This window comes from Scyliorhinus torazame, chromosome 21 (genome assembly GCF_047496885.1).
Source record: "Scyliorhinus torazame isolate Kashiwa2021f chromosome 21, sScyTor2.1, whole genome shotgun sequence".
NCBI lineage: Eukaryota > Metazoa > Chordata > Chondrichthyes > Carcharhiniformes > Scyliorhinidae > Scyliorhinus > Scyliorhinus torazame.
In genome coordinates, this window is record NC_092727.1 from 44,592,219 (window position 1) to 44,620,123 (window position 27,905).

The 27,905-nt window shown below is 46.6% G+C and overlaps 1 protein-coding gene across 4 annotated transcripts in view; it reads left to right on the forward strand.

Moving 5' to 3' along the window:
- Positions 1–27,905, forward strand: part of robo3 (roundabout, axon guidance receptor, homolog 3 (Drosophila)) — a 709,023-nt gene that overhangs the window by 371,047 nt on the left and 310,071 nt on the right. For all 4 annotated transcript variants that reach the window (XM_072486721.1, XM_072486718.1, XM_072486719.1 and 1 more), the window contains exon 2: positions 8,891–9,217. In XM_072486721.1, the coding sequence (XP_072342822.1) occupies positions 8,891–9,217 (327 nt within the window). The remainder of the gene's footprint in view (positions 1–8,890; positions 9,218–27,905) is intronic.

Below are 27,905 nucleotides of genomic sequence, written 5' to 3' on the forward strand. Positions count from 1 at the left end.
AGCCCATCGGTCTACATTAGTTGAAAGGACTTACACAATGGTCTTTCCCCATTTCGACTTGGCTGCAGCTGCCCCAAGCTTGAGTGCGTCCCTCAGCACATAATCCTGGACTTTGGAATGTGCCAGTCTGCAACACTTGGTCGACGACAATTCTTTTTTCTTCTTTTAAAAAAAAATTTAGAGTACCTAATTCATTTTTTCCAATTAAAGGGCGATTTAGCGTGGCCAATCCACTGACCCTGCACATCTTTGGGTTGTGGGGGGAAGACCCATGCAAACACGGGGAGAATGTGCAAACTCCACACAGACAGTGACCCAGAGCCGGGAGCGAACCTGGGACCTCGGCTCCGTGAGGCAGCAATGCTAACCACTGCGCCGCCGTGCTGCCCCGATGACAATTCTTTGCACCCGAAGACCTACAAGTTTCAGGCTGATCAAAGAGTGGCTTCCATTGAGTTGATGATCCTCAGCATAATTGATGTTTGTGCTCTATGGGCTGGTCCCAGGGACGCACAATGAATCAATCGTCCTGTTTCAAGGAGCTGCTTGGGATGGACCTCGATAAATGCCATTGCATCTCTCGCCAGACCTTCTTTGCAAATGCACATTCCACAAGGAGGTGTCCATTCAGACACAGGTCATCTTTGATCTCCTGATGAATTAGAAGATGACTCGGGTGACTGGACCAGAAGCTGGGAGCACCTCAGACCCGATGACCAGATTCTTACCCTGGAGAGGGGACATTGCTCCCCTATGCCCAGTTCGTGCCTCAACTTTGCAATACGCCTCTTCCAGTTTTTGGTGCATGCTCCTGACGCTCTGAACTATTGATCCAGGTATACCCGCTGCCTGGAATCCTTGCTGATGGATTCGGCAATAGATTTGATGCAGCACATGCACAGGACAGGGGAGAGAGGACAGCCCTGCTTGATTCCAGATTTGATCTGAAAGTTTTCAGATTCCTACCCGTTGATTGAAATTTTACTACTGATGTTTGTGTAGAGCAGTTGGGTCCAATTGCAGATTTGCCCCCCATTTTGGAGAGCACATCCGTCGTGTAGGTGTGCGATATTCTGTCAAAGGCCTTCTCCTGGTCCAGACTGTTGAGGCAGATGTCCAACTGTCCTGCACATAGCCTTGAGTTACTCAGGGATACAATTGCCTATCAGAGATCTTCCTGCCGGGTACAGTATAAAGCAAACTTCTTGAAATTTTTATTCCTTTCTTAAAGGTACAAAGGCAGTGCACAAAGACGGGGTAAGCCCTTAATCCATCTCCTTGCTTGCTCCAAAAACCAATTCAAATTCAAATTGAATTCAATTCATAGTCCCCACAAGAGAGACATACAAGATTCAAGCTGACAAGAAAAGGTATTGCACCTCATCCTGGGCTTGATCTGACGCCTAATCTTAGCCAAAAGGCTGGGAAGAGAACAAACTTTATTTTTTCAAAAATAAAGTGCAATCGCAAAATATCTGAAAGAACATTGCAAATATTTCAACTCGGCTTCACACAAAAGTGCAATAATGTTCACGATCTCAACATAGATCAAGTTGCACTCTGAGGTGCTTCAATACAATTGTGATACGTGTAATGTTCACTGAATACATTCAATGTGGGGTAGCACGGTGGCGCAGTGGTTAGCATTGCTGCCTCACGGCACCGAGGTCCCAGGTTCGATCCCGGCTCTGGGTCACTGTCTGTGTGGAGTTTGCACATTCTCCCCGTGTTTGCGTGGGTTTTGCCGCCACAGCCCAAAAGATGTGCAGGATAGGTGAATTGGCCACGCTAAATTGCCCCTTAATTGGAAAAAAATGAATTGGGCACTCTAAATTTATTAGAATTTTTTTAAAAAATACATTCAATGTGAGTCATTCAGCCCAAGTGGGATCTATACAACTTCCCTCCACTCAGATCACTATGGCTGAAAGGTCTTAGACAGTGCCCGTCACCCAACAGCAAAGTATACCTTTGCAGTCTCTGCTGTCTGCGAAGCATTTCCCCACTTGGAAGGGTCAGTGTCTCCTCACACTCACCACTTCCAGCACAAAGGAGCTGGATTTCTGTTGTTTTTTTCAGCTCAGTCTGGGTAGAAACTGTTGAAATGGCGTGAGCGATTGAGGAATTTAAAATGGAAGTTTCACCAAACCATTTACACCTGTGTTTTCTGCAAACATTTCCACTGCTTCAAGATTCAATTTGGCCACATCAGGCCGCACCCACAAAACTGGCCACTCTTGATGGGTGAGCGTGCAAGATTCTGCAGATTTCACTTCACTTTCTTCAGCATGTAGGACCTAGGCAGCATATTTAAATTTTTCAGCAGAAAAGGCATTTAATTTACTGAAAGAAGTTGACTACTGTCCCCAAGTGAAGCAATTCAAGGTTTCAGTATCTGTTTGCAGTCGTTTCCAATGATTCAAGAGTTGCTCACAGAGGGAGGGCTGGACATTGCAATAAAATAATTATTTTTGGTGAAAAACTTATTTTCAGCTCTAATTGCACATGGTTACCACTCTTCAATACATCAAAGAATACTTTTTAATCACGTTCTCCCTGTGTCTGCATGGGTTTCACCCCCACAACCCAAAGATGTGCAGGGTAGGTGGATTGGCCACGCTAAATTGTCCCTTAATTGGAAAAAATAATTGGGTACTCTAAAAAAATTTTTTTTTAAAGAATCCTTTTCAATGATAAGGGCTGAAAGAGAAACTATTATATATTATTACATGACCTGATTGTACTGAGTTTATGGAAACATTTATGTTTGTAATTGTGCAAATTAATTTTTGTGGAAGTCGCATCCACTTGCTGTAATTTCAAGCATATTTTGAGATCATTTTTCTGACTGGACTGAAAAGTGGAAAGTTTACCCTAGTCTCCACCATCTTGAGGAGGGATGATGACGCAGTAACAACCTAATGATCTGGGCACACAACTTCAAATTCCATCACAGCAGCTGGTGAAATTTAAATTCAGTTACTTAATATACCTAGAATTGAAAGCTAGTCTTAGTAATGGTGGGCAGGAAACTATCACCCATTTGTTGTAAAAAAACATCTGATTCACTAAAGTCCCCCACGGAAGAAAATCTGCTGTCCTTCACTGGTCTGAACTCCAGACCCACAGCAAGGCGGTTGATTCTTAGCTGCCCATTGAAATGGCCTGGCAAGACATTCAGTTGTACCGAAATGCTCACGCCGTGTGTGTACCAGCTGGACTGCAGTGGCCCAAGAAGGCGACTCATCTCAAGGGGACTTAGGGATGGACAATAAATACTGGCCTGGCCAGCGACGCCCATATCCCATGAAAGAATAAATGCAATCAATTCCTCAGTCAGCACGAAGCCGATGCAGCCTGGTCTTCAGGAAACCATGGCCTGAATCCTCTAGTTCCGCCCAGCGGACAATAATAATGATAATAATAATTTTTCTTAGTGTCACAAGTCGGCTAACATTAACACTGCAATGAAGTTACTGTGAAAATCCCCTAGTCGCCACATTCCGGCGCCTGTTTGGGGACACAGAGGGAGAATTCAGAATGTTCAATTCACCTAACAAGCACATCTTTCGGGACTTGTGGGAGGAAACTGGAACACCCGGAGGAAACCCACGCAGACATGGGGAGAACGTGCAGACTCCGCACAGACAGTGATCCAGGCACAAGGTACAGGAATTTCCGATCCCGGGGCGGGTGGCACTGGAAACTCCCATCCTCCCCACCCAGTATCTTTCCAAGGTCGGTAGCTTCCACTCTTCCTGAGCTCCACATGTGTGAGAATTCCAGGTTCACCCTGTCATGATTCTGCTCATCATAAAGCAGGAAAAGTTGGTGTAAATATGTTCTATTCTCCACACAAACACTTTTTCCTTAGAATCACAAATAGCCGAAGAATACACTGAGGTAGAGGTACTTGGCCTCCAAGTAAGAGCACTGGGCGCGATTCTCCGCTCCCGCGTGAGGTTCACGACGGCACGAAACGGCCCCGATCTCGATCGATTCAGGGCCCGAAAATGGTCTAGGATCGGGGCCGCGAGAAACTCGGGGGGTGTGTCGCTAAAGCAGCATCGTCAGCGCGCGCCGGGCATTGCTGTCGCATAAAAGCGGTGCTGCGTCATCCGCCGCCTAACTGGCATCACCCGCGCATGCGTGGTTGCCATCCTCCCCGAGGCCGCCCCGCAAGACGATGTCGGATGGATCTTGCGGGGCGCGGACGAAAGGAGGTCCTCTTTCAGAGAGGCCGGCCCGCCGATCGGTGGGCACCGATCGTGGGCCAGACCCCTTTTGAGTGCAACCCCGGTGAAAGAACCCCCCTCGCGCCCCCACATGCTGCCCCCCCCCCAGTGTTCCCGCGCTGTTCCCACCGGCAGCAACCAGGTGTGGATGGCGCCGGCGGGAAGCCATCGTTTTGGGCAGGCCGCTCGGCCCATCCGAGCCAGAGAATAGCAGGTGTACTGGAGAATCGCTATTTTGGGTGTCCCGGGCGATTCTCCGGCCTGCGCCGCGCAGAACTCGACGGGGCCGTTCTCGCCGCTTGGGTGCATCGCGGGAGGGCGTCGGACCGGCGCGCGGGAAAAAATGGCACGCCAGGTGATTCTCCAAACCGGCGCGGGAGCGGAGAATCACGCCCACTGTGTCCTGTCTACGCACGTTAGGAATGTGGCTGTTGTGCCCACCCCACGTTTTCCATTTAACTATTTCAAATCACTGGGCATGTGATCCAATGCATGAAGTCTGCAGTGGGATCACTATGCTGATAATGAGGGCGGTTGTGTAACAGAGCGAGTCTCATTACCAACTGTCTGACAATGAGGGTGAGGTGTGCGACAGTGGAAGTGTTGTAACTGTGTGTCTAAAATTGAGGGTAGGGCATGACAGAGAGAGTATTATAACTGAGTTTGGTAATGATGGTGTTTGAGCATAACATTGAATTACAACTGCAAGCCTGTTAATGAGGATAGCTTGTGTGTTGATTATAACTGGAAGCATCACGATGCATAGTCCATAATGTTGGCTGCCGAATCCTCAGGAATCCTAAATCACACAGCCTAGGCCTTCCATCCCACCAGTGTTGATTTTCCAATGGTTGTCGGGCAGACAGATATTCAGTGGTGTAATCTGCTGTGCCCCTGACAGTTTTCATGGCCAGGTCCCAAACGGATGATGTACACCCCACCAACACCCATTAATCTGATTAAGTAAAAACACAGCCTTTGCATTGGTTAGGCCTCAGGCTTCAGGTTGGGACATCTTGCAGCGTGATGATACACGCTCTCAGCACCAACATTTCACATTTTCAGTCCAAACTGTATGTTCTCCACAGGGAGTTGGAACTCACCTCTGCAGCCCATTAGGGATGATCACCAAAACATTCAGAGCAAGTCACTATCCCCAGACTGGCATGATAAAGAGAGGCAAAAAAATGCAGCCATGATTAGGGACACTCCCCCAGTCAGCAAGTATTAGCTTACTGTCAGTGAGTGTAATCTTCTAACAGAGATTTCAGAATTAAATTGGTTAAGTACATAGAGAGGAGAAATTTGCAAGGCTACAAGGAAAGTGTTGGACTGATCGATTAGTGCTTTCAAATAGCTGACACAAGCAGAATGAGCCAAATGACTTCTTTCCAAGCTATACAATTGTACTATTCTAATCCTGAATCCGCCTTGGTCAGGACACAGTGTGAAAAACGAATGAAATGAAAATGAAATGAAAATCGCTTATTGTCACAAGTAGGCTTCAAATGAAGTTACTGTGAAAAGCCCCTCGTCGCCACATTCCGACGCCTGTTCGGGGAGGCTGGTACGGGAAGGTGTGGTGTGGCCAAGTTTGATACACTGCAGATAAGGTACAGTGTCTTCTCCTTGCCCCAGTGTATATACAGACCACAGTTTCCAACACTTTCTGGATATATTCCTGCAGTGAGATTTTACAGCCCTTTCCCCCCTTGTGTGATCTTCCGGACCGGCCAAAATTCATGGAGCTTTGAGCAGCTCATCACATTTTCCAGCCCCGCCCTTGCCACGATGGGCCCATAAAACTCTGCCCATCGAGGTTTAATCACATGATTTCCTGCCTTCAAATGCACCGCCCCCAAGTTCCCACCATAGGTCACCGGCCTCATCCATCCACATAGCACATTCCTGCACCAAATGGAAAGGGTGGCACAGTGACACGGTAGTTAGCACAGCTTCCTCACAGCACCTGGGACCCAGGTTCGATTCCGGCCTTGGGTGATTGTGTGGAGTTTGCATGTTCTCCCCGTGTCTGTGTGGTTTCCTCCCATGTTGTGTTGGGTGCTCTGCTACACAGACGAACCAACACGGTTGCAGATGGTGCAACTTTGTTTTATTACTATCAATAACAACATCTGTAAACTTGTTACTGTGGTTCATTCATTACCCTTTAACCTGTGGACCCAGCCCTAACACTATCCTGGAGAGGCACTCAGCACATGGTGAATGTCTGAGTGGCTTGCTGTGAGCTCCGTGCCCTGAGTTGTCTCCTGCTGGAATGAGCGGGAACTGTGGTGTTCCCCGGTTTATAGTGCGTGTGCCCTTGCTTGTGATTGGCTGTGATGTTGTGTGTGTGTTGATTGGTCCGTTGATCTGTCCATCAGTGTGTATGTGTGTTAGCACCATGATGTTTATCTGAATATCATGACATCCCGGTGCTCCGGTTTCGTCTCACAATCCAAAGATGTGCAGGTTAGGTGGATTGGCCATGCTCAATGTGCCGGGTTATTGGGATAGGGAGGGCGAGTGGTCCTAAGTGGATTGCACTTTCGGAGGTTCAGTGCAGACTTGAAGGGCAAAATGGCCTCCTTCTGCACTGTAGGGATTCTATGAAATAGGCTCTTGATCACCCAATTGCATGGTACCTGACTGTCAGTCAATCTTTTTATTCCAGTTCGCAATATTTTTATAACTAATAAGTGAAAGGAAATGTTAAGAAAGTCACACATGACATTTTTAGATATTGCTGTAATTTTCCTCCTACAATTACTCGCAGCAATAAGCTTGAGATTATTCTTTAATTCTTGCAGATTTCACCACAATTCTAGAGCGTTGGTAATCCTAATGCAGAGTGGGTTTGAAGAAGTGCCCTCATTGTGACAGAAGTCGAGTTATAATGAGGATAGGGTCCATTAGATGGATAGTGTTATAACAAGGCTGCGATATGCAGTCCAACTCTTTACTTTCACAGTAATTGACTTTATGCGCTGCTTGAAAAGGGCACATTGTGAGTGAATATGTTGCGTTTCGATATGATTAAATGGATAATATTAGCATAAAGATGTATTTGTGTGGAGGAGTCAGGCTTGTGGAGATAAGGAGAACATTCCTGAGAACAGAATGCCCCATTTCCTACTGTTGTACCTGTAAAACCTTTTGGGGTGGGGAGAGATAAGAGCGGCTGATTGTGAGGTGATTAATCTGTCTGTCACAGAAATGGGATTCGCATTAAGTGCAATATACATTGAAAGTGCAGCCAGACTCTCACAGACTGAAATAAACACATGAGGCCATTTTCCTCTGCTATGAATACAGTTTTGTCTCTCCATCTTGCTTTAAGGTGGATTAAAGGGACACTGTATTTTACTGAGGCAAATGATTTTTGTTCAGGGTAGTGGTTAAACTCTGTTGACTCCACCAACTGCCACTGTGCTCATGTTTGGCCAACATTTTGGAAAAATGCTTTTCACTGTACTTCGGTACATGTGACAATCAATCAATCAATTGCTAATTTTATTTTTGTAAACTTTCTATGGTCAAAGTACCACTTTCAAAGATGTGCTGGTGGCTACAGCAATGAAAACAAACTGACCTGCAGCTCCTCTGCTGTCTCAATAGCAAAGTTCACTGCCGGTGAGGTCGAACAATGAAATGAAAATCGCTTATTGTCACAAGTAGGCTTCAAATGAAGTTACTGTGAAACGCCCCTTGTCGCCACATTCCGGCGCCTGTTCGGGGAGGCTGGTACGGGAATTGAACCGTGCTGCTGGCCTGCCTTAGTCTGCTTTAAAAGCCAGCTCTTTAGCCCTGTGCTAAACCAGCCCCTTGGTAATGCAGTGCAGTGAGGCCATCAGTGATGAGGGGCTGTGTGAAGTTAGCTGATCTCCGTTTCTGCGGCCATCTGAAAGTCTACTGCCCTTATGTGATCGTGCATTGCGCCTTGTTCACCCATCACCCTTTGATCACTGACCTCCTGACTCTGAGTGATTGAATGTTTCCATTTTAAATGTCTCACCCTCGTGTCTCTCCAAGACTTCATCCTTCCCTTGGTATCTTGAAAGACTGGCGACCACCAAGTAGATTAATGAATAAATGGTTTATTGAGGCAAATAACTATTTACAGAGAGTGCGGTAAAGGTTACCATACTCCACGACTTCAAACTCCTAAATAACAGTAAAACTCACGTTTAGCCCCAGGATTTACGGCCTCCAGCCTGATTGGCCCCACGGGTCGCATGACCATCCCAAGAACCCGGACCCTTAAAGGGGCACGTTACAACACTTCTCTACCATTGTAACCTCCTCCAGCCGTACAATCCATAGAACCACAGAATCCCTGTAGTGCAAAAGGAGGCCATTCGGTCCATCAGGTCTGCAGTGACCCTCTGAAAGAGTATTCTAACTAGGCCCATGCCACACACCAGTAACCACACCTAACCTGCACAAGCCTGTGCAAGAACGTTCAAACTCCACAGTCATCCAAGGCTGGACTTGTACCTAGGTCCTGGTGCTGTGAGGCAGCAGTGTTAACCACCTTGTTACCTCCTTGTTAACAAATCTTCCACTGATGCCATTGGCTTTGTAACAGGGCTCACCAGACTGGCTAAACATGATAGAAAATCTGAACTTTTCTCATATATATGTTTCTTTTTCAGGTTCGAGACTGCGCCTGGAAGACTCCGCGCCCCGGGTCATCGAGCATCCCTCAGACCTGATCGTGTCGAAAGGGGAGCCGGCTACACTGAACTGCAAAGCAGAGGGACGGCCCACTCCCATCATTGAATGGTACAAGGATGGAGAGCGAGTGGAGACGGACAAGGATGACCCTCGCTCCCATCGCATGTTGCTCCCCAGTGGATCGCTCTTCTTTCTGCGCATTGTGCATGGACGGAGGAGCAAGCCAGACGAAGGCATCTACGTGTGTCTAGCCAGGAATTACCTCGGTGAAGCCGTCAGTCGAAACGCATCGCTAGAAGTAGCAAGTAAGTGACTGGGTGAAAAGAGCCCCTCTCTCTCCCTGGTGATGCGCTTGTCCAAAACCTACCCTCATTATCCAATAGGCCTGAGGCTAAACACATGCCTTCATTAGCTATGATTCAGGTATAGGGCAGCGCTGTCTTAAACATGTGGAGGGACAAGAGAAGCTCAGACCGTTCACCTTAGCACAGAGAATATTAGGCAGAGATTTAAGAGTGGTGTCCAAAATGATGACTGGATTTGATGGTGTCGATAGGGACAAATAATTTTCACTGACAAGTGAGCCAGTTACCAAGGACACAGATTTAAGACATTGGCAAAATAATTTGAGATAAGAGGAGGAATGTTTTACTATGGTGATTTGATCTGCCGATTCAAGAGCAATTTTCAAAGGAAATTGCATAAGGAATAAAAAAGGAGAGATTTGTAGGGCTATAGGGAAAGAGCAGGGGAGTAGACAGCTAATTTGATCATTCTTTCATAGAGCCAGTGCAGACACAATGGGCCAAATGGCCTCATGTGGCACAAAACCCTATTATTCTGCAAATTTAGAGCTTTTTCTGTGCTCTGATCCCATCTGTACTTTGATTCCAGGGATTGTTTCTGGTCCCCTCAGTTTGTTTGAACGTGAATAGGACGCGGACTCCATTTATTAGAGGAATACCATTCACTGAAGGAAGCGATGCTCGATTTCCAATCCATTAGAGCTGGCAGTTATGAATGATTATAATTGGAGCCGTCCCCTTGTCCCAAGCATCCTCGAAACCCTTTTCACGCCGAGTGTTTATCAAATGTCGTTTGGTTGAGTTAAGCCATTGATCAGTCGATCAATACTGCACGGCTGAGCATTGCAGCTTCCAGCTAGCAGAGGGCAAAGGTCAACACTTCAGAACATTAACACCCGAATTGCAATGTCAGTGTTTGCGAGGTGTTGCAGCCTTGTGGGCTGCGACTGACAGGCCCGTGCCATTAGGACAACCTCAAGCCACAGTTTCCCACATTGTTGACAGCTCTTGTCAAAACCCTTTAACTTTTTGAGGACTGAAATTTGTTTGCCTCAAAATGACAAGACGAGGAACGTTTATATTTATTATAAAAGCTGCTCGGAGCTGGACATTCGTTGGTGGGAAGATGTATTCATAGAATCATAGAATTTGCAGGGTAGAAGGAGGCCATTCGGCCCATCGAGTCTGCACCAGCCCTTGGAAAGGGCACCCTACCCAAGCCCACACACCCACCCTATCCCCATAACCCAATAACCCCACCCAATCCTTTTGGACACTAAGGATAATTTAGCAAGGCCAATCCACCTAACCTGCACATCTTAGGACTGTGGGAGGAAACCGGAGCACCTGAAGCACCACGCACGCACGGGGAGAACGTGCAGATTCCGCAGGCAGTGAACCAAGCCGTGAATCAAACCTGGCACCCAGGAGCTGTGAAGCAACTGTGCTAACCACTATGCCACCGTGCTGCCCATTGAGGCTCACTTCTTCAACCTCACACCCCCTCAACTGATTTATCCAGTGTTGGGAGGTCATTGCCCAAACATCAGGGGTGAGGGCACCACTAAAGCAAACCCGACAGGCAGTGAGGAATCTTTTTTTAAAATTTATTTTTAAATTTCATTTTTTTATAAATTTAGAATACCCAATCATTTTTTCCAATTAAGGGGCAATTTAGCGAGGCCAATCCACCTAGCTTGCACTTTTTTGGGTTGTGGGGGCGAAACCCACGCAAACACGGGGAGAGTGTGCAAACTCCACACGGACAGTGACCCAGAGCCGGGATCGAATCTGGGGACCTCGGCGCCGTGAGGCCGCAGGGCTAACCCACTGCGCCACCGAGCTGCCCTGGCAGTGAGGAATCTTAAAGTGACAGGAGCCGGGCAGCATGGTGGCGCAGTGGGTTAGCCCTGATGCCACACGGCGCCGAGGTCCCAGGTTCGATCCCGGCTCTGGGTCACTGTCCGTGTGGGGTTTGCACATTCTCCCCGTGTTTGCGTGGGTTTCGCCCCCACAACCTAAAGATGTGCAGGGAAGGTGGATTGGCAACGCTAAATTGCCCCTTAATTGGATAAAAATTAATTGGGTATTCTAAATTTTTAAAAAAGTGACAGGAGCCTCTGTAATGTCGGCTCTGGCAGAGAACCAAGGCTGAAGCAATTCATTGATTGGGAGCTACTTTGGAAGAAAGCGCCGTCTCCCCCTGGATGCTGTTGCTTAATTGCTGAACTTCAGAGATACAATTGCTGCCACCCCACCCCCACACCTACCAATGCCTTCATCCTGAGAGAATGCCATAACCAGGATGGGATGGTATTTAGATATTGGTGGATAGAGAAGGGGCATCCAGCTGGGCATCGCAACAAGGAAAGGGTAGAAAAATCTTGGGCAGGGAAGGGAATTGGCAGTCACCCTCAATGTTCTATTTTCCCACTAACTTGCGTCATTATCCAGCATGAGTGAGGGAACGATAGAGGAAAATAAGCCCTCAGCATCGTAAGAGAGCTTGCATTTTATGGAATTTTTGAATCCTAAAAGCACAGCTGAGGGGCCTTCAGACTATGCCAGCTTCATGAAAGACCAGCTCCAAATGGTGCCATTCTCTTGCTCCGTATTCAAGATTGCTCTGTGATTTGAGATGTGCAGGCCAGGAAGCTCTGAGGTGTTGTAATATTTATGTTACAGTCCAAGTGCAAGATTGTTAATGAGTATAATACTACTCTCCATGCCATGCAGGGCTCTCACCTCCATATTATTAAAACGCTATGTTCATTGGGTGGATGATGGCTGTATGCCCACAGACCTCCTGTACAGTGAACTGGCCAGTGGGTCACAATCTCCTGGGTGAAAGATGGTGGGCATTGACACTGATAACTGGGAGACAGTCATTTATGATCATGACCTCTGGAGGCTGACCTCTGGATGTTGACTGTTTGGAAGGGCATTTGAAGAGGCAAGCAAAAACTAAAAGTTCAACTGGCAACAGAGACCAGAGAATCATGTACTTTCTCAGCCCCACTTCATCTGTCACAAGTGCGACAGAGAGTGCCATGCCAGAGTGGGGCTCTTGCACCCTGCCAGGTGATGCTTAGCATAGAATTGGCCACCACGGCACAAAGGTCTTTTCAGGCACACACCTGCCACATTTATCATCTAAGGGATATAGAGTCACATGGCAAGATATGAAAACATACACAAGGATGGCTGGAAAGGCAGAACATGTTGGGGCTCTTTCCTCGTGAAAATAAAAGGTCAAGGGGGTGATCTAATGGAGGTCATTAAAATTATGAAGGCATTTGAGAGGAGGCAGAAGACAGGCTGAATTTCCCCTGCGCATTGGGATGGGGCTGGGAAGTGGGATGATGCCAATATGTCAGGGGAAAGCACCTGAGAGAGCTGTTTAAAGCCTCAGTTAATGGCCACTTCGCAACACTTTAGGCATTTTGCCAGGTAAACCTTGGCAAACCCCCTGTGGTTTCCCAGGGTAGCCCACCATGATGGGCACCATATAGCCCGCATAAGGCCCCACTGGTGTGCCATGACTCCCCACCCCCTATTAATGGGCAACCCACCATTGAGACCCCCGAATCCTCATGTTGCAGTCTCGGTAGTGGCCATCACTATTGGTGACACTGTCGATGCCAGCCCTCTGGGCATGCTGCTCTAGTGGGTGGGCTGCCACCCTTGACTGGACAGTAGCGTGTTAATTGGGCCCTGCTGGCAAAATACTGCCTCAGGGTCCTGCTGCCTGACAGAAGGGCGTCAGCCTTTACTTGTAGTCCCAGTGGCAGGAATTTAGACTGATATTTCCTTTTAGGAGTAGTCCAAAGCTAGGGACCATGAGTGTAAAACCATTAATAAATGTAATCAGGAATCCAGGAGAAACTCTTCACCAAAAGAACTCCCTTGAACATGGAGTTGAGGCGAGTAACATAGATACATTGAAGGGAAACCAAGATGAGTTCATGAACCTTTTTTTATTCATTCATGGGATGTGGCCATTATTGCCAATCCCTAATTAGTGGTGAGCTGCCTTCTTGAACTGTTGCAGTCCATGTGGTGTAGCTCCACCCACAGTGCTGTCAGAGAAGGATTTCCAGGATTTGGACCCAGTGACAGTGAAGGAACGACGATATAGCTCCAATCAGCATTGTGTGTGACTGGGTGGGGAACTTCCAGGTATCTGCAAACCTTGTCATTCTAGATGGTAGCAATGGTGGGTTTGGAAGGTGCTGCCTAAGGAACCTTGGTGAGTTCCTGCAGTGCATCTTGTAGATGGCATACATTACTGCTCCTGTGCATCAGTGATGGAGGGAGTGAATGTTTGTGAATGGGGTGCCAATCAAAGGGGCTGCTTTGTCCAGGGTGGAGAAAGGAACTGAAGGTTACACTGATGGCGTGAGATGATGAGAACTGGGAAGAGGTAGAAATTCCAGCATAAACCATTTGAGCTGAATGGCTGTTTCCATGCTCACTACTTGATGTAGTTCTGTGTATCCCGAGAGTGATTTCTAATGTATAGAACTGATTGCGATAGGAGGAAGGTTGGTTGCAGTATGGAATCTAAAGCTGCTGATTATACATATTCAGACTGAGCTATAAATACAGAATTCTCCCCTGTGCCCGCATCTCATGCTTTAGAATGTTCTAAGGAGTCAGCATTTGCTACTTTTATTTTTTATTTCACTGAACATCATTTTTAAAATTCAATTTCAGAAGTGTTTCACTTGAAAGTGACACTTTGCAAAGTTAATAACAAATGTGTTGGTCTGTTGAGGTGAAATTCTTCTCACCGCTATTTTAATTTAACCAATCTAATGTAAAGGAGGGAGGAGCTTTTGAAGTGTAATCACTGTTGAAATATAGGAAAGCTGACATTCAATTTACACACACCAAGAGCCCACAAACAGATAATAACCATGTTATCTGTTTTTAATAATGTTGCTTGAGGGATAAATGTTGGCAAAGTCACCCTGCTCTTGTTTGAAATATTACCAAGGTAACTTATATATCCACCTGAGAGACCAGACAGTGCTTTGGTTAACGGAAAGGATGTCACCTCTGACAGTGCAGCACTCCCTCAGCACTGCCCTAGAGTGTCAGTCTCGGTATGTGCTCCAGTCACGAGAGTGGGACTTGAACCAAAGGTTTTCTGACTCGAAGCTGAGAATGGTACCGATTACTGTGACTCCAAACCTGGATCATATTTACCGATATGTGATCTGTGGTTGAATAACTTTCCCTGCTGCAGTTGTAACATTTTCTTCTAAAGCCGTAAGTTGCAGTGAAACCTGCTTGGGTAATGGAGACCATGGGATCCCATGTGCAGACGGGCGGGCAAAGTATTTTGTAGCACTTATCTTCTGAACAAGTCGAAAGCTCTCATAAGGGAAGTGGTGGCATAATGGTATTGTCACTGAACTAATAATCTACAGACCGAGAGAAATGCTCTTGAGACCAGGTTCAAATCATAGACTTATGGTGCTGGGTTCTCCGATTTTCAGGCTGTGCCCTGGGAACGGTGGCGTTTTACAACAAAGTTTGGTGCAAAACGGCCACCAATCCTCCGTTTGGTGGGGGGCTAGTAGGCAGGCAGCGTAGAGCCCCCGGCTCTAGCGGCCGATACGGCCGGAGAATTGCGCACGGCGGCGGCCTGCAGCAGCTTCGCCGTGCAACATGGCGCCGGCTGCGCTTGGACCCCAGCCTTCCAAATACTGCCCCCCCCTTTGGCTGGCTCACAATCCCGGACCACCCCTCAACAGTGCCCCCAGCTCCTGCCAAAGCCCCCCCTGCCCATGGATTGGCTCTCCCCCAACTGTGGCGGCGTTGGACTGAGTCCGCAGCCGCCACGCCAAGTTCCCGACAACTAATAGCATGAGTGACCGTCGCCGTCAGGAACTCGGCCAGTCAGGGGCGGAGCATCGGGGGGAGGGCCTCAGGTAACGTCCTTTCGGCATCGGTGACCGGAGAATCCCACCCATGGAATCCCTACAGTGCAGAAGGAGGCCATTCGACCCATAAAGTCTGCATCGACCCTCACATAGAGCACCCTACCGAGGCCCACACCCCTACCCTATCTAGGTAACCCCGTAACCTACCTATCACTCTGGACACTAAGAGGCAATTTAGCATGGCCAATCCACGTAACCTAATTCCACCACTGCAGATGGTGAAACTTGAATTCAATAAAAATCTAGAATTAAAAACCTAATAATGACCATGAAACCATTGTTGATTGTTGTAAAAACCCATCTGGTTCCCTAAGGCCCTTTAGGAAATCTGCTTTCTTTACCTGATTTGGCCTACATGCGACTCCAGACCCACAGCAAGCGGTTGACTCTTAACTGTGCCCTCAAGGACAATTATGGATGGACTATAAATGCTAGCCCAGCCAGCAACACCTTCATCCCATGAACAAATCAAAAAAAAGCATCATTTACCTTTTGAACCTGTTTCTGACAATTCTTAAAGATAGATTTGTTGCGTGCATTCATGCTTGTGTGCGTGCGTGTGTGTGAGAGAGAGTAAGAAAAGAAGAAACACATACAAAACAAGAGACAGACTGCACTCAGGATGAGGCGAGAAGTCATGCACACACTGACAGGTAAAGATCGAAAGAGAAATAAATATCGTCAAGGCCTGAATCCAAGTTAAGGATGAACAAAGCTTCATTTGGTTGAATGGTATCACAATTTCCATACTACTCTCTTGAGAAAGACCAGTAGAAATGCCTCAGGGGTCACAGTGGACGGTCAGAGGTCAGAAGTTGTTTAAACCAAGGGGGTTGCTATTTCCCTGACCCATCATCGCCTGACAGCTTAAGTGTCCTTTCCGAGGTGACACATGTTATGGCTCCTTCGGAATGGAGGGGGGCTTTGATGGCTAGGAACTGACGGACATATTGTAAAAACACTCAGGACTGATATAAAGTGGGCACGCATTGGAGCACAGCCCTGGAGAGAAGCCATTCAAGCTAACAAAGAGGATTGAAGTCTAAAGTAAAATGAAAATAGACAAAACCGTACTCAGAATTAATTTGACCATTTGTAAAAACGACATATACCAAAGTTTCACTGTCATGGCTCGGGGGTCTGCATTATCAGGCCTGGTGTTGAACCCCACAGATCAAGAATGCTGGTGTGCGATCCCGTTCGAGGATGGGAGTTGGGATTATTTTAGCCTCCCGGTTTTGGGACCAGGAAAAAGTAGCCAGGGTTCCTGCGTTGGAGAAACATCTAGAAAACCGTGCTTGATATTAGGTTGGGCGTGGGGGTGTTGGCGAGAGATAGGATCAGGCTCAGATGTGAATCTCATTGACCGTGCCCCACATTTGTGTAACTGGTCAATGCACAGGTAGAACGATCATTTGGGCAATTTACCACAGGGCAGTCAGCACTTATAGGAGAGGAGGGGCGCACTGATCTGTGCTCCCTGATTGTGGCTCCATGTGTACATTTTTGGAAGGGTGGTAGTGTAAAGCTTTACACACAGAGCTAAAAATCATGTAGACATGAATCGGCTAAACGGAGTTACCAATGTGACTTTCCACATAATAAAGCTTTACATTGGGAATCGTAAAATTTACCCTAATGCTTATTCTATTGATTGAAATTTATTATAAATGGAAATGTAACATTTAAAAGCTCTGTAGATCTGCGCTTAATTTTACCCCTGATAAATAGCTGCTATTGTGGAAGCCTTATTAAACCTCCTCCTTGCATGGTCGATGCCTTGCATCCCCAAGGTTACTCAGCCACTCCTTATCTGTTCTGCTGGAGTTCTGATTGCACTTCCAGATTTGAATGAAGTTGTTAAACCATTGTATCTGCTAATGGTTTTATGGAGGCTCAGCCTTGGCAAACACAGGAAAATTGGTCCTTATCACCTTTTGAGATAGATTATTGTACACCTGTGACCTACGTTGGTGGGCCGGACGGCAGCACACGGTTGAGCATTGCAAGCACAGCAGAGTGGCACACAGTGCAGTGTTCCAACTGTCTCTTTGTACAAGAAGATAATACTAGAAACTCCTTTCTGTAGAAAAGAGAATACTAGGGCAGCACGGTGGTGCAGTGGTTAGCATTGCTGCTTCACGGCGCCGAGGTCCCAGGTTCGATCCCGGCTCTGGGTCACTGTCCGTGTGGAGTTTGCACATTCTCCCCATGTTTGTGTGGGTTTCGCCCCCACAACGCAAAGATGTGCAGGCTAGGTGGATTGGCCACTCTAAATTGCCCCTTAATTGGAAAAAATGAATTGGGTACTCTAAATTTAAAAAAAAAGAAAAGAGAATACTGAAAGGTGACTCGATTAAGGACCTTAAAATTAATGCAAACATACAAATTATGGAGCAGATGTAGGCCATTCAGCCCCTCGAGCCTGGTGCTCCATTTGATAAGCTCATGGCTGATCTGTTTGTGTTGTAAGTTCTACATTCCCATCTACCTTGCCTAACAAGAATCTATCTACCTCTGCTTTAAAAATATTCAATGATCCCTGCCTCTACTTCCTTCTGAGGCAGAGAAAGGATTTCTCCTCATCCCTGGGTTAAAAGGGTGACCCCTAATTTTAAAAGTGCCCCCAATTCTGGACTCACCCACAAGAGAAAACATTCTTTCCATGTCCACCTTGTCAAGACTATTCAGGATCGTGTATACTTCAATCAAGTCACCCCTCACTCTTCTAAACTCCAGTAGAAACAAGCACAGTCTGCCTAACCTTTCCTCAAAAGACAACCCACTCATTCTAGGTAGCAATCTAGTAAATCCCCTCTGAACCACCTCCAATGTATTTACATCCTTCCTTAAATAAGGAGACCAGAACTGCACAAAGTATTTTGAGATTTGGTCTCACCAATGTCATGTATAATGGAAGCATAACATCCTTACTTTTATGTTCAGATCCTCTTGTAATAAAGGAGAGCATTTTATTTTCCTTCTTCATTATTTGCTGTACCTGCATACTAAACTTTTGCAACTCATGACTGTCCAGGACTCATGACTGCCCTTGGCACCCAGGGAGAATTTGATTGAGTATGACATCAAGGAGCCCTAACAGAACTGGAGTCAATGGGAATCAGGGGGGAAACCCTCCTCTGCTTGGAGACATACCTGGCACAAAGGAAGATGAGTGTGGTGGTTGGAGGTCAATCATCTCAATTCCAGGACATCGCTGCAGGTGTTCCTCAGGGTAGAGTCGCAAGGCCCAACCATTTCAGCTGCTTCATCAATGACCTTCCTTCCATCATGAGGTCGGAAGTGGGGATGTTCGCTGATGACTGCACAATGTTCAGCACCATTCACGATCCCTCAGATACTGAACTAGTACATGCCCAAATGCAGCAATCATCCAGGCTTGGGCTGAGAATGGCAAGTAACATTTGCGCCACAAAAATGGCAGGCAATGACCATCTCCAACAAGAGAGGATTGAACAATCACACCTTGACATTCAATGACATTACCATTGCTAAATCCCTCACTATCAACATGCTGGGGTTTACCATTGACTAGAAACTGAACTGGATTAGCCATATTAATGCTGTGGCTAGAAGAGCAGGTCAGAGGCTAGGAATCCTATGATGGGTAACTGACCTCCTGACTCCCAAAGCCTATCCACCATCTACAAGGCACGAGTCAGGAGTGTAATGGAATTCTCTCCACTTGCCTGGATATGTGCAGCTGCAACAACATTGAGGAAGCTTGATACCATCCACGATAAAGCAGTGCATTTGATTACGGCCTCTTCCAGAATCATTCAGCCCTTCCACCACTGATAAATAGTGCCAACAGTGTATACCATCTACAAGATGCACTGCAGGAACTCAGCAAGGCTCCTTAGGTAGCACCATCCAAACCCACGACCGCTACTATCTAGAAGAATAAGGGTTCCCTCCAAGCCACTCACCATCCTGACTTGGAAATATATAGCCGTTCCTTCTCCGTCATTGGGTCAAAGTCCTGGAACTCACTACCTAATAGCACTGTGCGTGCACCTACACCTCAGGGACTGCAGCTGTTCAAGAAGGCAGCTCACCCTCACCTTTTTGAGGGCAACTAGGGATGGGCAATAAATGCTGGCCTAGTCAACAATGCCCACATCCCTTAAATGAATTTAAAAAAAACAAAAATGAACGAGAACAGCTGGACCCCTCTGCACCTTGGAATTCCGCAGCCATTCTACATTTAAGTAATACTGTACTTTTCTATTCTTCCTGCCAAAGTGAAAAACATCACATTTTGCCACATTGTACTCCATCTGCCAAATTTTTCCTCACTCAACCTATCTATATCCTTCTGCAACTTTCTTATGTATCTTCACAACATACTTTCCTACCAACCTTTTTATCATCTGCAAAACTAGCTACCACGCCTTCACTCCCTTCATCTAGCTCATTGATATGAATTGTAAAAAGCTGAGGCCCTAGCACAGACCCCAAAGGACTCCACTCGCCACTTCCTGCTAATCAGAAAATGACCCACTTATGCATACTCTCTGTTTTCTGCCAGCGAACTCTATCCATGCTAATACCTTACCCTCTACACCATGGACTTATATTTTCCACAATGACCTTTGATGCGGTAACTTATCGAATGCCTTCTGGAAATCCAAGTACTGTACATCTGCAGGTTCCCCTTAAATTTCAGAAGTGCTCTAAGACGACGAGAAAATGTTTCCACTTGTGGGGTAGTCCAAAATTGGCAATGGTAAATAAAAGGTACTGAAAGCAATAATAAATTCAATAACAATGTGGAAGAAATGTCTTCATTCAGAGAGTGGTAAGAGTATGGAGCTACTTGGAATGCACAGCAAAGATACACTGAAAGGGAATTTGGATAACAACATGAGGAGGAATAGAAGAATGTGTTGACAGAGTTAGCTGAAGCAAATAGAGTGGAAGGAAGCTTGTGTGGAGCATAAACATCAGCATTGATCATTGGGCCAAATAGGCTAATGTTGTAAATTCTATACTGTGCCATATAAAAGTAGGAAAATCAAGTGTAAATGCACCGTGTGGCAGACATGGTAACCTGGTGTAGGATGCACTATAGGTGAGTGTGAATCTGATGCTGGATATGGTTTTAGTGGGGGGAAAAGTTGATGTGGATGATACCCTGAGCAGGGCAGATGATAGGTGGAATCTGAGGGACAAGAATCGGATGTGGATAGCACTACAGGTGGGGAGGAATGGGAATCTAGAAAGACAAGCGCAGCAAATGCTGCTTGATACTATCCAATTCTTTGTTTCCCTCTAAATCACTCACCATTCGAGCTTCAACAGACAATGCCATTGCCTCTGGGCAAAATCCGGAACTCCCGACCTAGGAGTTCCTTCACCACATGGACCGTGGCCGTTCTAGAACACAGTTCATCTCCACCTTCTCAAGGGCTACTAGTCGCTGGCAATACATGCCAGTCTCACGAGCGACGCCCACATTCCATGGGTGGATTTTAGAATATGGAAAGGAGATTACTGCATGTTGGGTGATAGGAAATGGGGATCAATAAAGGGGATAGGATGTAGAGCATACCCCAGGAGGAATTTGTAATGTGTTGCATTTATACAGAGTAACACTTGAAGATTGAGAAGCATTGCATTGTGGCTAGCACACAATTGGTGTCAGTGATGAGTAATTACTCTGCACAGTCAGTAAGCATTGACTGGCAAGTGCTTTGTGAGGCATTGTGAGAGAAACTGTATCCTTTAGTATTGATTCTCTTAAATCGTTTAAAACTGCTCGAGTGCATTCTGTTTAGTTAAACCACACAGGAGCACTACTTGTAATTGATAGCTGGTCAGCATTTTATTCAGATCTGTGAGATATTTAAATCAAGCATTTTTAAATATGTGTATGGAACTGTTACTTTAAGCTGTGGCATTGGGCTCTGACGCTACTGCATGAGTTCCAATGTGTTGCATTCTGTCATTCAATGATGTGTTATACTCTCAAAATCCACTCCTCACACTGCCAGCTCCCAATCTCAGCCACTTCTATTGTGATCTAACGAGGAGATGTTTGATGCTGTCTCAAAAGGTCGCCAAGGCTGAAAACCGGACAGTGTCTGTAAATAGGAGAGACCAGTTAAGGGTGCAGGACATGGCGGATCATAGATCATAGAATTTACAGTGCAGAAGGAGGCCATTCGGCCCATCGAGTCTGCACCGGCTCTTGGAAAGAGCACCCCACCCAAGGTCCACACCTCCACCCTATCCCCATAACCCAGTAACCCCACCCAACACTAAGGACAATTTTGGACACTATGGGCAATTTAGCATGGGCAATCCACCTAACCCTGCACATCTTTGGACTGTGGGAGGAAACCGGAGCATCAGGAGGAAACCCATGCACACATGGGGAAAATGTGCAGACTCCGCACAGACAGTGACGGAGTGGACAACACTGTTGCCTCTGGCTCAGACAATGGTGGGTTAATGTCCCACTCTCACATCTTGAGCATGTAATTAATAGTGATACGTCAGTGCAGTATGGAGGGACTGTCAAAACTTTGGAATTGCTGTCTTTCCAATAGATGTTAAAGCAAGCCACATCTGGGCTCTAGGATGGAAAGAAATTACTTGCATTTGCTATTTTCACAACCATTGGACGTCTTGAAACTTTACAGCCAATTAAATACTTTTGGAAGTGGAATCACGGTTGTAATATAGGAAGAGTAATGTATGGATACAAAATGTTCCGCAACGCCATTTGAAAAAACGATGAAGGGACCTCCCTGGTATTGTCAAACAGTGTGGGGACACCCTGAGGATATGAATGCCCTCAATAAATGTCCCAACATTTCCTGTTTTGATTTCAGATTTCCCAGTTCTGCCAATTTTTTCCTCCAGCTCCCAAAAAGGGAATAATTCTGAAATCCAGATAAATTTGTTCCTCTTGCACACCTTATATAACACAGAGACCACTGGGGATGATGTGTTGGACCTGCAAACCCCCAAAGAGTCCGCAGTGGGGGTTGTGGATGGTGGGGCCAGTGGAGGTATATTTAAAGTTATCAACATGACAGTCTACACTTTCATTTAATTTTACCCATATTAGTGGCGACTGACATATATCAGCTTGGCTCAACTGGTAGCTTTCTGGCAATTAAAGTCAGCTAGTTGTGAGTACAGTAGCGTAATAATAATAATCTTTATTGTTGTCACAAGTTGGCTCGCATTAACACTTCAATTATAATCACTGTATTTGTGATTCTGAGGTCTGGTTTAATAATCAACATCCTGGGGGTTACCATTGACCAGAAACTGAATTGGATTAGCCATATAAATACTGTGGCTACAAGAGCAGGTCAAAGACTGGGAATTCTGCAGACATCAGCATATATCCTGACTCACCAAAGCTTGTGCACCATCTATAAGGCACAAGTCAGTATGATGGGATACTCTCCACTGGCCTGGATGAGTGCATCTCCAATTACACTCATGAAGCTCGACATCATCCAGGTCAAAGCAACCCACTTGATTGACACCCACCTTCAATATCCAATCCCTCCACCACCAAAGCACAGTGTCAGCCATGTGTACCATCTACAAGATGCACTGCAGCAACAAGGCTTCTTTGACAGCACCTTCCAAATCAGCGATCTCTACCAACTAAAAGGACAAGGGAGCAAATGATTGGGAAGACCACCACTTGCAAGTTCCTCACCAAGCCATGCACCATCCTGACTTGGAACCATGTCGTTGTTCCTTTGCTGTCAGTGGGTCAAAATCAGAGAACTCCCTCCCTAACACCACATGGACTGCGGCGGTTCCATAGAATCCCAGCAGTGCAGAAGGAGGCCTTTCAGCCTTAACTGAGGCGATGCATGCTTGTTCAGGCGAACCACAGAAAATCTCCTGGGGGTGGGATATTTCCAAAATTAGGTTAATTTGACCATTTACCTCATGGACTGTGTGCAAATCTGCAGGTTCCTACATAGCAACAAACTGCACTCCGGGAGTATTTCATTGGTTGTAAAATTGTTTTTTTTAAGGACATTCTGATCTTGTGGTATATAGTTATGCAAATTTGCAAATGCTCCCTTTGTTAATCAGAACTTGCTTGTCACTGCCAAGAATGACAAAATGATCAGTAACGCGAATATGAGTGGCCAAGTGCTGGGCTTTTCTCTTCGGGTGAAACCCTCTGCCAATGGATCCAACAATTTCCAGGAGCGTAGCAAGCTAAATCCATCCAGGACAGCTTGCTATTCACCATCCAGTCTCAGAGCAGCCACACAAGGGGCACAGAGATGAACTGTAACATGGGGGATCCGAGGTGGGGAGGGGGTGGAATCCTCAAAAGAGCAAGAGGAAATGGTGTAACAAAATAGGGAAGAATAATACTTAAAATAATAGGTGATGTTCTGGTCAGAATGGGAGAGCTGATGTGCTGGAATCAGTAGCTCAATGTTTAGTTGCTCAATGGGAAAGGGTTGAAGTTGTGATTGCTTTTTTATTTTGTTTGATGCTCTTTGGTTTGACAATTATTATTGATTGGAGGAATGCTTCCGAGTGAATGTACTTTCAATAAGAGTCGTTGGCTCTGCTTACACTGTGCACTCTGGAGAGCTGTCTCCTTCTGTTCGCAGCCTGATGAATAAGGAAAACTCAAACTCTTATCGATTCTGAGCTTTAAAAAGTGCCCCAGATCTTGCCATATGGGCCCGGTGTGACTGTGAGTCTTTCTGTCTCTGCCGAAGTGATTGAGGATGAACAGGTGTGTCGGGTTTCTCTTTAATCTCTTCATATCATTCCAGGACAAATGTTTGCTTTGACCTATTCTGCTGACTGTAATGACCTCCCTCGTGAATCGAGGCCACAATAAACAAGAGACATTTTACCAGGAGGGTTTTGTTCCCAGGACCATTGTGTACACACATTCAGCGTATAAAACCACTCAACAATGTGGCATAAGGAATGCTGTATATCCGTATTAACAGCAGAATTGGTTTAATTGTCCTTCAGATGAAACATCATCACAAGGCCAATCTTTTTCTTGTTCCAGAGATTCATGGGGGTGTTCGAGGCCCTTGTGACAGAAGTTAAATAAGAGCAGGAAGGCCTCCCCATATATTGGCCAACAATCCTTCCACAATCAATGCCGCCAGCATAGAATCAGAGAATCACTCTAATAGTCTATGGAGGGGAGCCAATGTCGTGGCCAATCCAGGGAGGGACTTTCCAGAATATTTGACCCAGGAAAGCCCGAAGTTCTGTTGGCCCCCCTGGCACCGTGGCTTGGCAGATTGCCTGGACCTTTTCCCCCATGGGCTGCAGACCGTGGCAGTCCACGCGGTACCCGAGGTACACCACTTCAGCCGCGTTGAGGACACAATTCTCTCAGCAGAGGTGGAGCCACCTTAAAGTGTTGTAGCACTTCTGCCAAGTTACGGAGGTGCTTCTGATTGGATGAACCGGTTATCAACACATCGTCTAAGTCGACCATCACACACGGTAATCCCCGCAAGATGTTTTCCATGATGCTCTGAAATATTACGCATGTTGAGGAAACCCGAATGGTAGCTGGGTATACCCATAGTGCCCTCGGTGCGTATTGCTGGTGACAAATCCTCTTGACTCGGGGGCCAGGACCAGCTAGAAATGTGCATGGCTCATGTCTAGCTTGGTGAATGTAAGTCCACCGCTAAGGTCGCTTACAGAGTCAATCCTGGGGACTGGATTACGGTCTGAGCGTGATACCCAATTTACTGTCATTTAATAATCCCCACAGAGATGCACTGACCTGTCAGGTGTCATTCCCGGTATGACCGCGCAACCCAGTCAGAAAACTGTACTGGTCTTATGATCCCTAGGTTCTCCATGTGGTCTAACTTTTCATCTACCTTTGGACACAAGGCGTATGGAATGGGGCAGGTGTGGAAATAGCACAGCTGGGCCATGGGGTCCATGTTTATTCAGGCTACCCCCCTGACGGTCCCCAAACCTTCCTGGAGTACGGTCGGAAATCGGGCCAATATATATGCCTTCTGGGCCATGTGGGTGCATTTGGCAAACTCTCTGCCAGTCTAAGCGAAGGTGCCAGAGCCAATTGTGCCCCAATAGGCTTGGGCCACTCCCATGTACAATGGCCAGTGGTAAATTGGCATGACTGACAGCTGTATTCAATGGATGGTCATACCTGTAATCATGAGAGGCTCCCTTGTGTAGGTTGCTAGCCTTGCGTTGGTATCCTGGAGAGTCAGTGAACAAATCCCAGATCATATGCGGTTGAAGGTGTGGGGACTAATGACAGAAATTGCAGCCCCCGTATCGAGGGGGTCGTGTGGCCGTTTACCTGGAGCGAGATTTGTTTGGGCGTAATTCTTGTTGCCGCCACACAATGTAGTTGTTGTTACAGTTCGTTATCATCCTCCATGTAATGGGTCCTGTCCAGGTAGGGTGGGCGCGCCTGGCACTGCGGGGGGTGGGCTGCTCCTCTCGCAGCGATCTGTGCCCTGGATCCCTGTGCCCCGCTGCAACCGCTGCAGTTTGATAATCATACTCTATGTCCTCCCCATTAGGGGAAAAGGTTCAGCGGCGTTCCCGGGGCTTTTTCCAGCGTTTCGCCCCTTGCCTGTATGTGTCCCTTTGCCAGGGAACACGTTCCTCGGTCCTAGCAGATTGTGCGCGGGGCCTGTTATGGCATTCTAAACTGAGCACGGCCATCACCTGGAGTTCTTGGACTCCCTGTTCGGCGCTTTTCCTAGATATTGCAATTTCCACAGCACTCTGAAAGTCTAAAGAAGCCTTGGCTCGTAATTTTCTTTGCATGGTCGCATCACGGATCCCACATTCTAACCGGTCGGGTAATGCCTCGCCCAGGGTTGGGCCGAACTCACAGGTCTCAGCTAGTTTCCTTAGGCGGACCAGAAATTCGCTGATACTTTCGCCCTGGCCTGGGCAGCCGTGTGGAAACGAAAACAACCCACTATCAGCAACGGCTTCAGGGCAAAGTGTTTCTCTACCAAGGAAGACAAACGAGCGGCTGTCCGGAGAGTTCGGATGGGTTAGGCTTTTTATAATGCGATTAGTGACCCCTCCACAAGCTGTCAGCAAGGTAACATATTGGGACTCATTGCCAATAATCGCATTCGTGCAGAAGAGGTACTGCATACTCTCGATGTACTGTCCCCAGCCATCCGTACCTGCATTGAATGGCTCTAACTTCCTGATGTGTGGCATGGTAATGGCTTCCAGCAGGGCCTGATGAGGCTAGACAAGGTGGACCAGGTAGCAACTGGTGTCGATGGCAGCTCCACTGAATCCTCATCGCCAGTGTTAGATCCAAGGTAAGCAGCCATGCAAAGATGGTAGTTTAGAAAAGCACAAAGAGGTTTCTTCCAACTCACAGTCAAACACCACCACTCCCCAGAGAGTCTTTGTCAGAGTTTTTATATTAGAGGGGCTACCCCTGTTCAGGGAAAGCCCTGCCCATTACCGAGGAAGTTCGTATTCCCTGGTGGGCACATGAAGCCTAATTGTTCCTATCCCGTGACCTCCGCTGGGGTTATCAGAGGCATCCTACCCAGGCTCACACTCCCACCCAATCCCCATAACTAAGTAACCACACCTAACCTTTTGGACATTAAGGGCAATTTATCATGGCCAATCCAACTAACTTGCACATCTTTGGACTGTGGGAGGAGACTGGAGCACCTGGAGGAAACCCATGCAGTCACTGGGAGAACGTATAAACTCCACACAGTCACCCAAGGTTGGAATCGAACCCGGGGTCCTGGTGCTGTGAGGCAGCAGTGCTAACGGCTGTGCCACCGTGCCTCACCATCTATCGTGTGTAGTGGGTTTGCTGGCTTAAAAATGTGGCTGAAGTTGATATTTCAAACTCTTTGAGAACGATCAATTACATGGTGAAAAAAAGGAGCTTGTTTTTTCAAACAGGAATATAGAGAGATATAATGAAGTAATTCATTGACACATGGTTCATGTGCTGCTGGTATGTTGTCTTTGGAATGTCGAAGGCAAACACATGAACTAGGAACAAGAGTAGACTCATTGAGTTTGATCAGCCACTCGATACTACCATGTCTGATCTGATTGTGGCTTCGACTCCACCTTCCTGACTCCCGCACCCATCCCCACCAGCTCTGCCCCTCCCCATAACCCTTGACACCCTTGTCGATCAAAAATCTAACTCAACATTGAATCCATTCAATGACCCAGCCTCCATTGCTCTCGGTTGAGGGCTAACGAGTGGAAAGATAAGGCTGGGCAAATATATACAGGCTTTTATTTGATTGCCCTTAGGGTCAAGGATGTTGTTATACATATTTTTCTCAGGAGAAGAAATGACAAAGACCATGCTGGGCTGGTTTTTGTATGGTCTAAAGAAACTGTATGCTTGATAAGGGGCAAATGGCCTATTTTATTTCTGTCTATTACTTGGAGATAAATGGACTTTGGTTCAGGATTCAGTGCAGTTATTTAGGCTGTACCAGTGAAAAACTGTTCCCCTAGGTATTTTGTCTCTTGTCTACACAGAGAAGAGGTCAAGTGGATGTCTAAACTCCTGATCAATAAAGTCCAGCCGAGTCTGTCACAAGGTTATATACTGTATCTGAGAATTGATATCAGAGATTGAACTCATGGCTCCCACACTGAGGTAGACATGCTCTACCGTAGTGCAAAGCTAGGCTATTGATTTAAGTTTAAAAATGAAGCAAATCTCTGCCCTC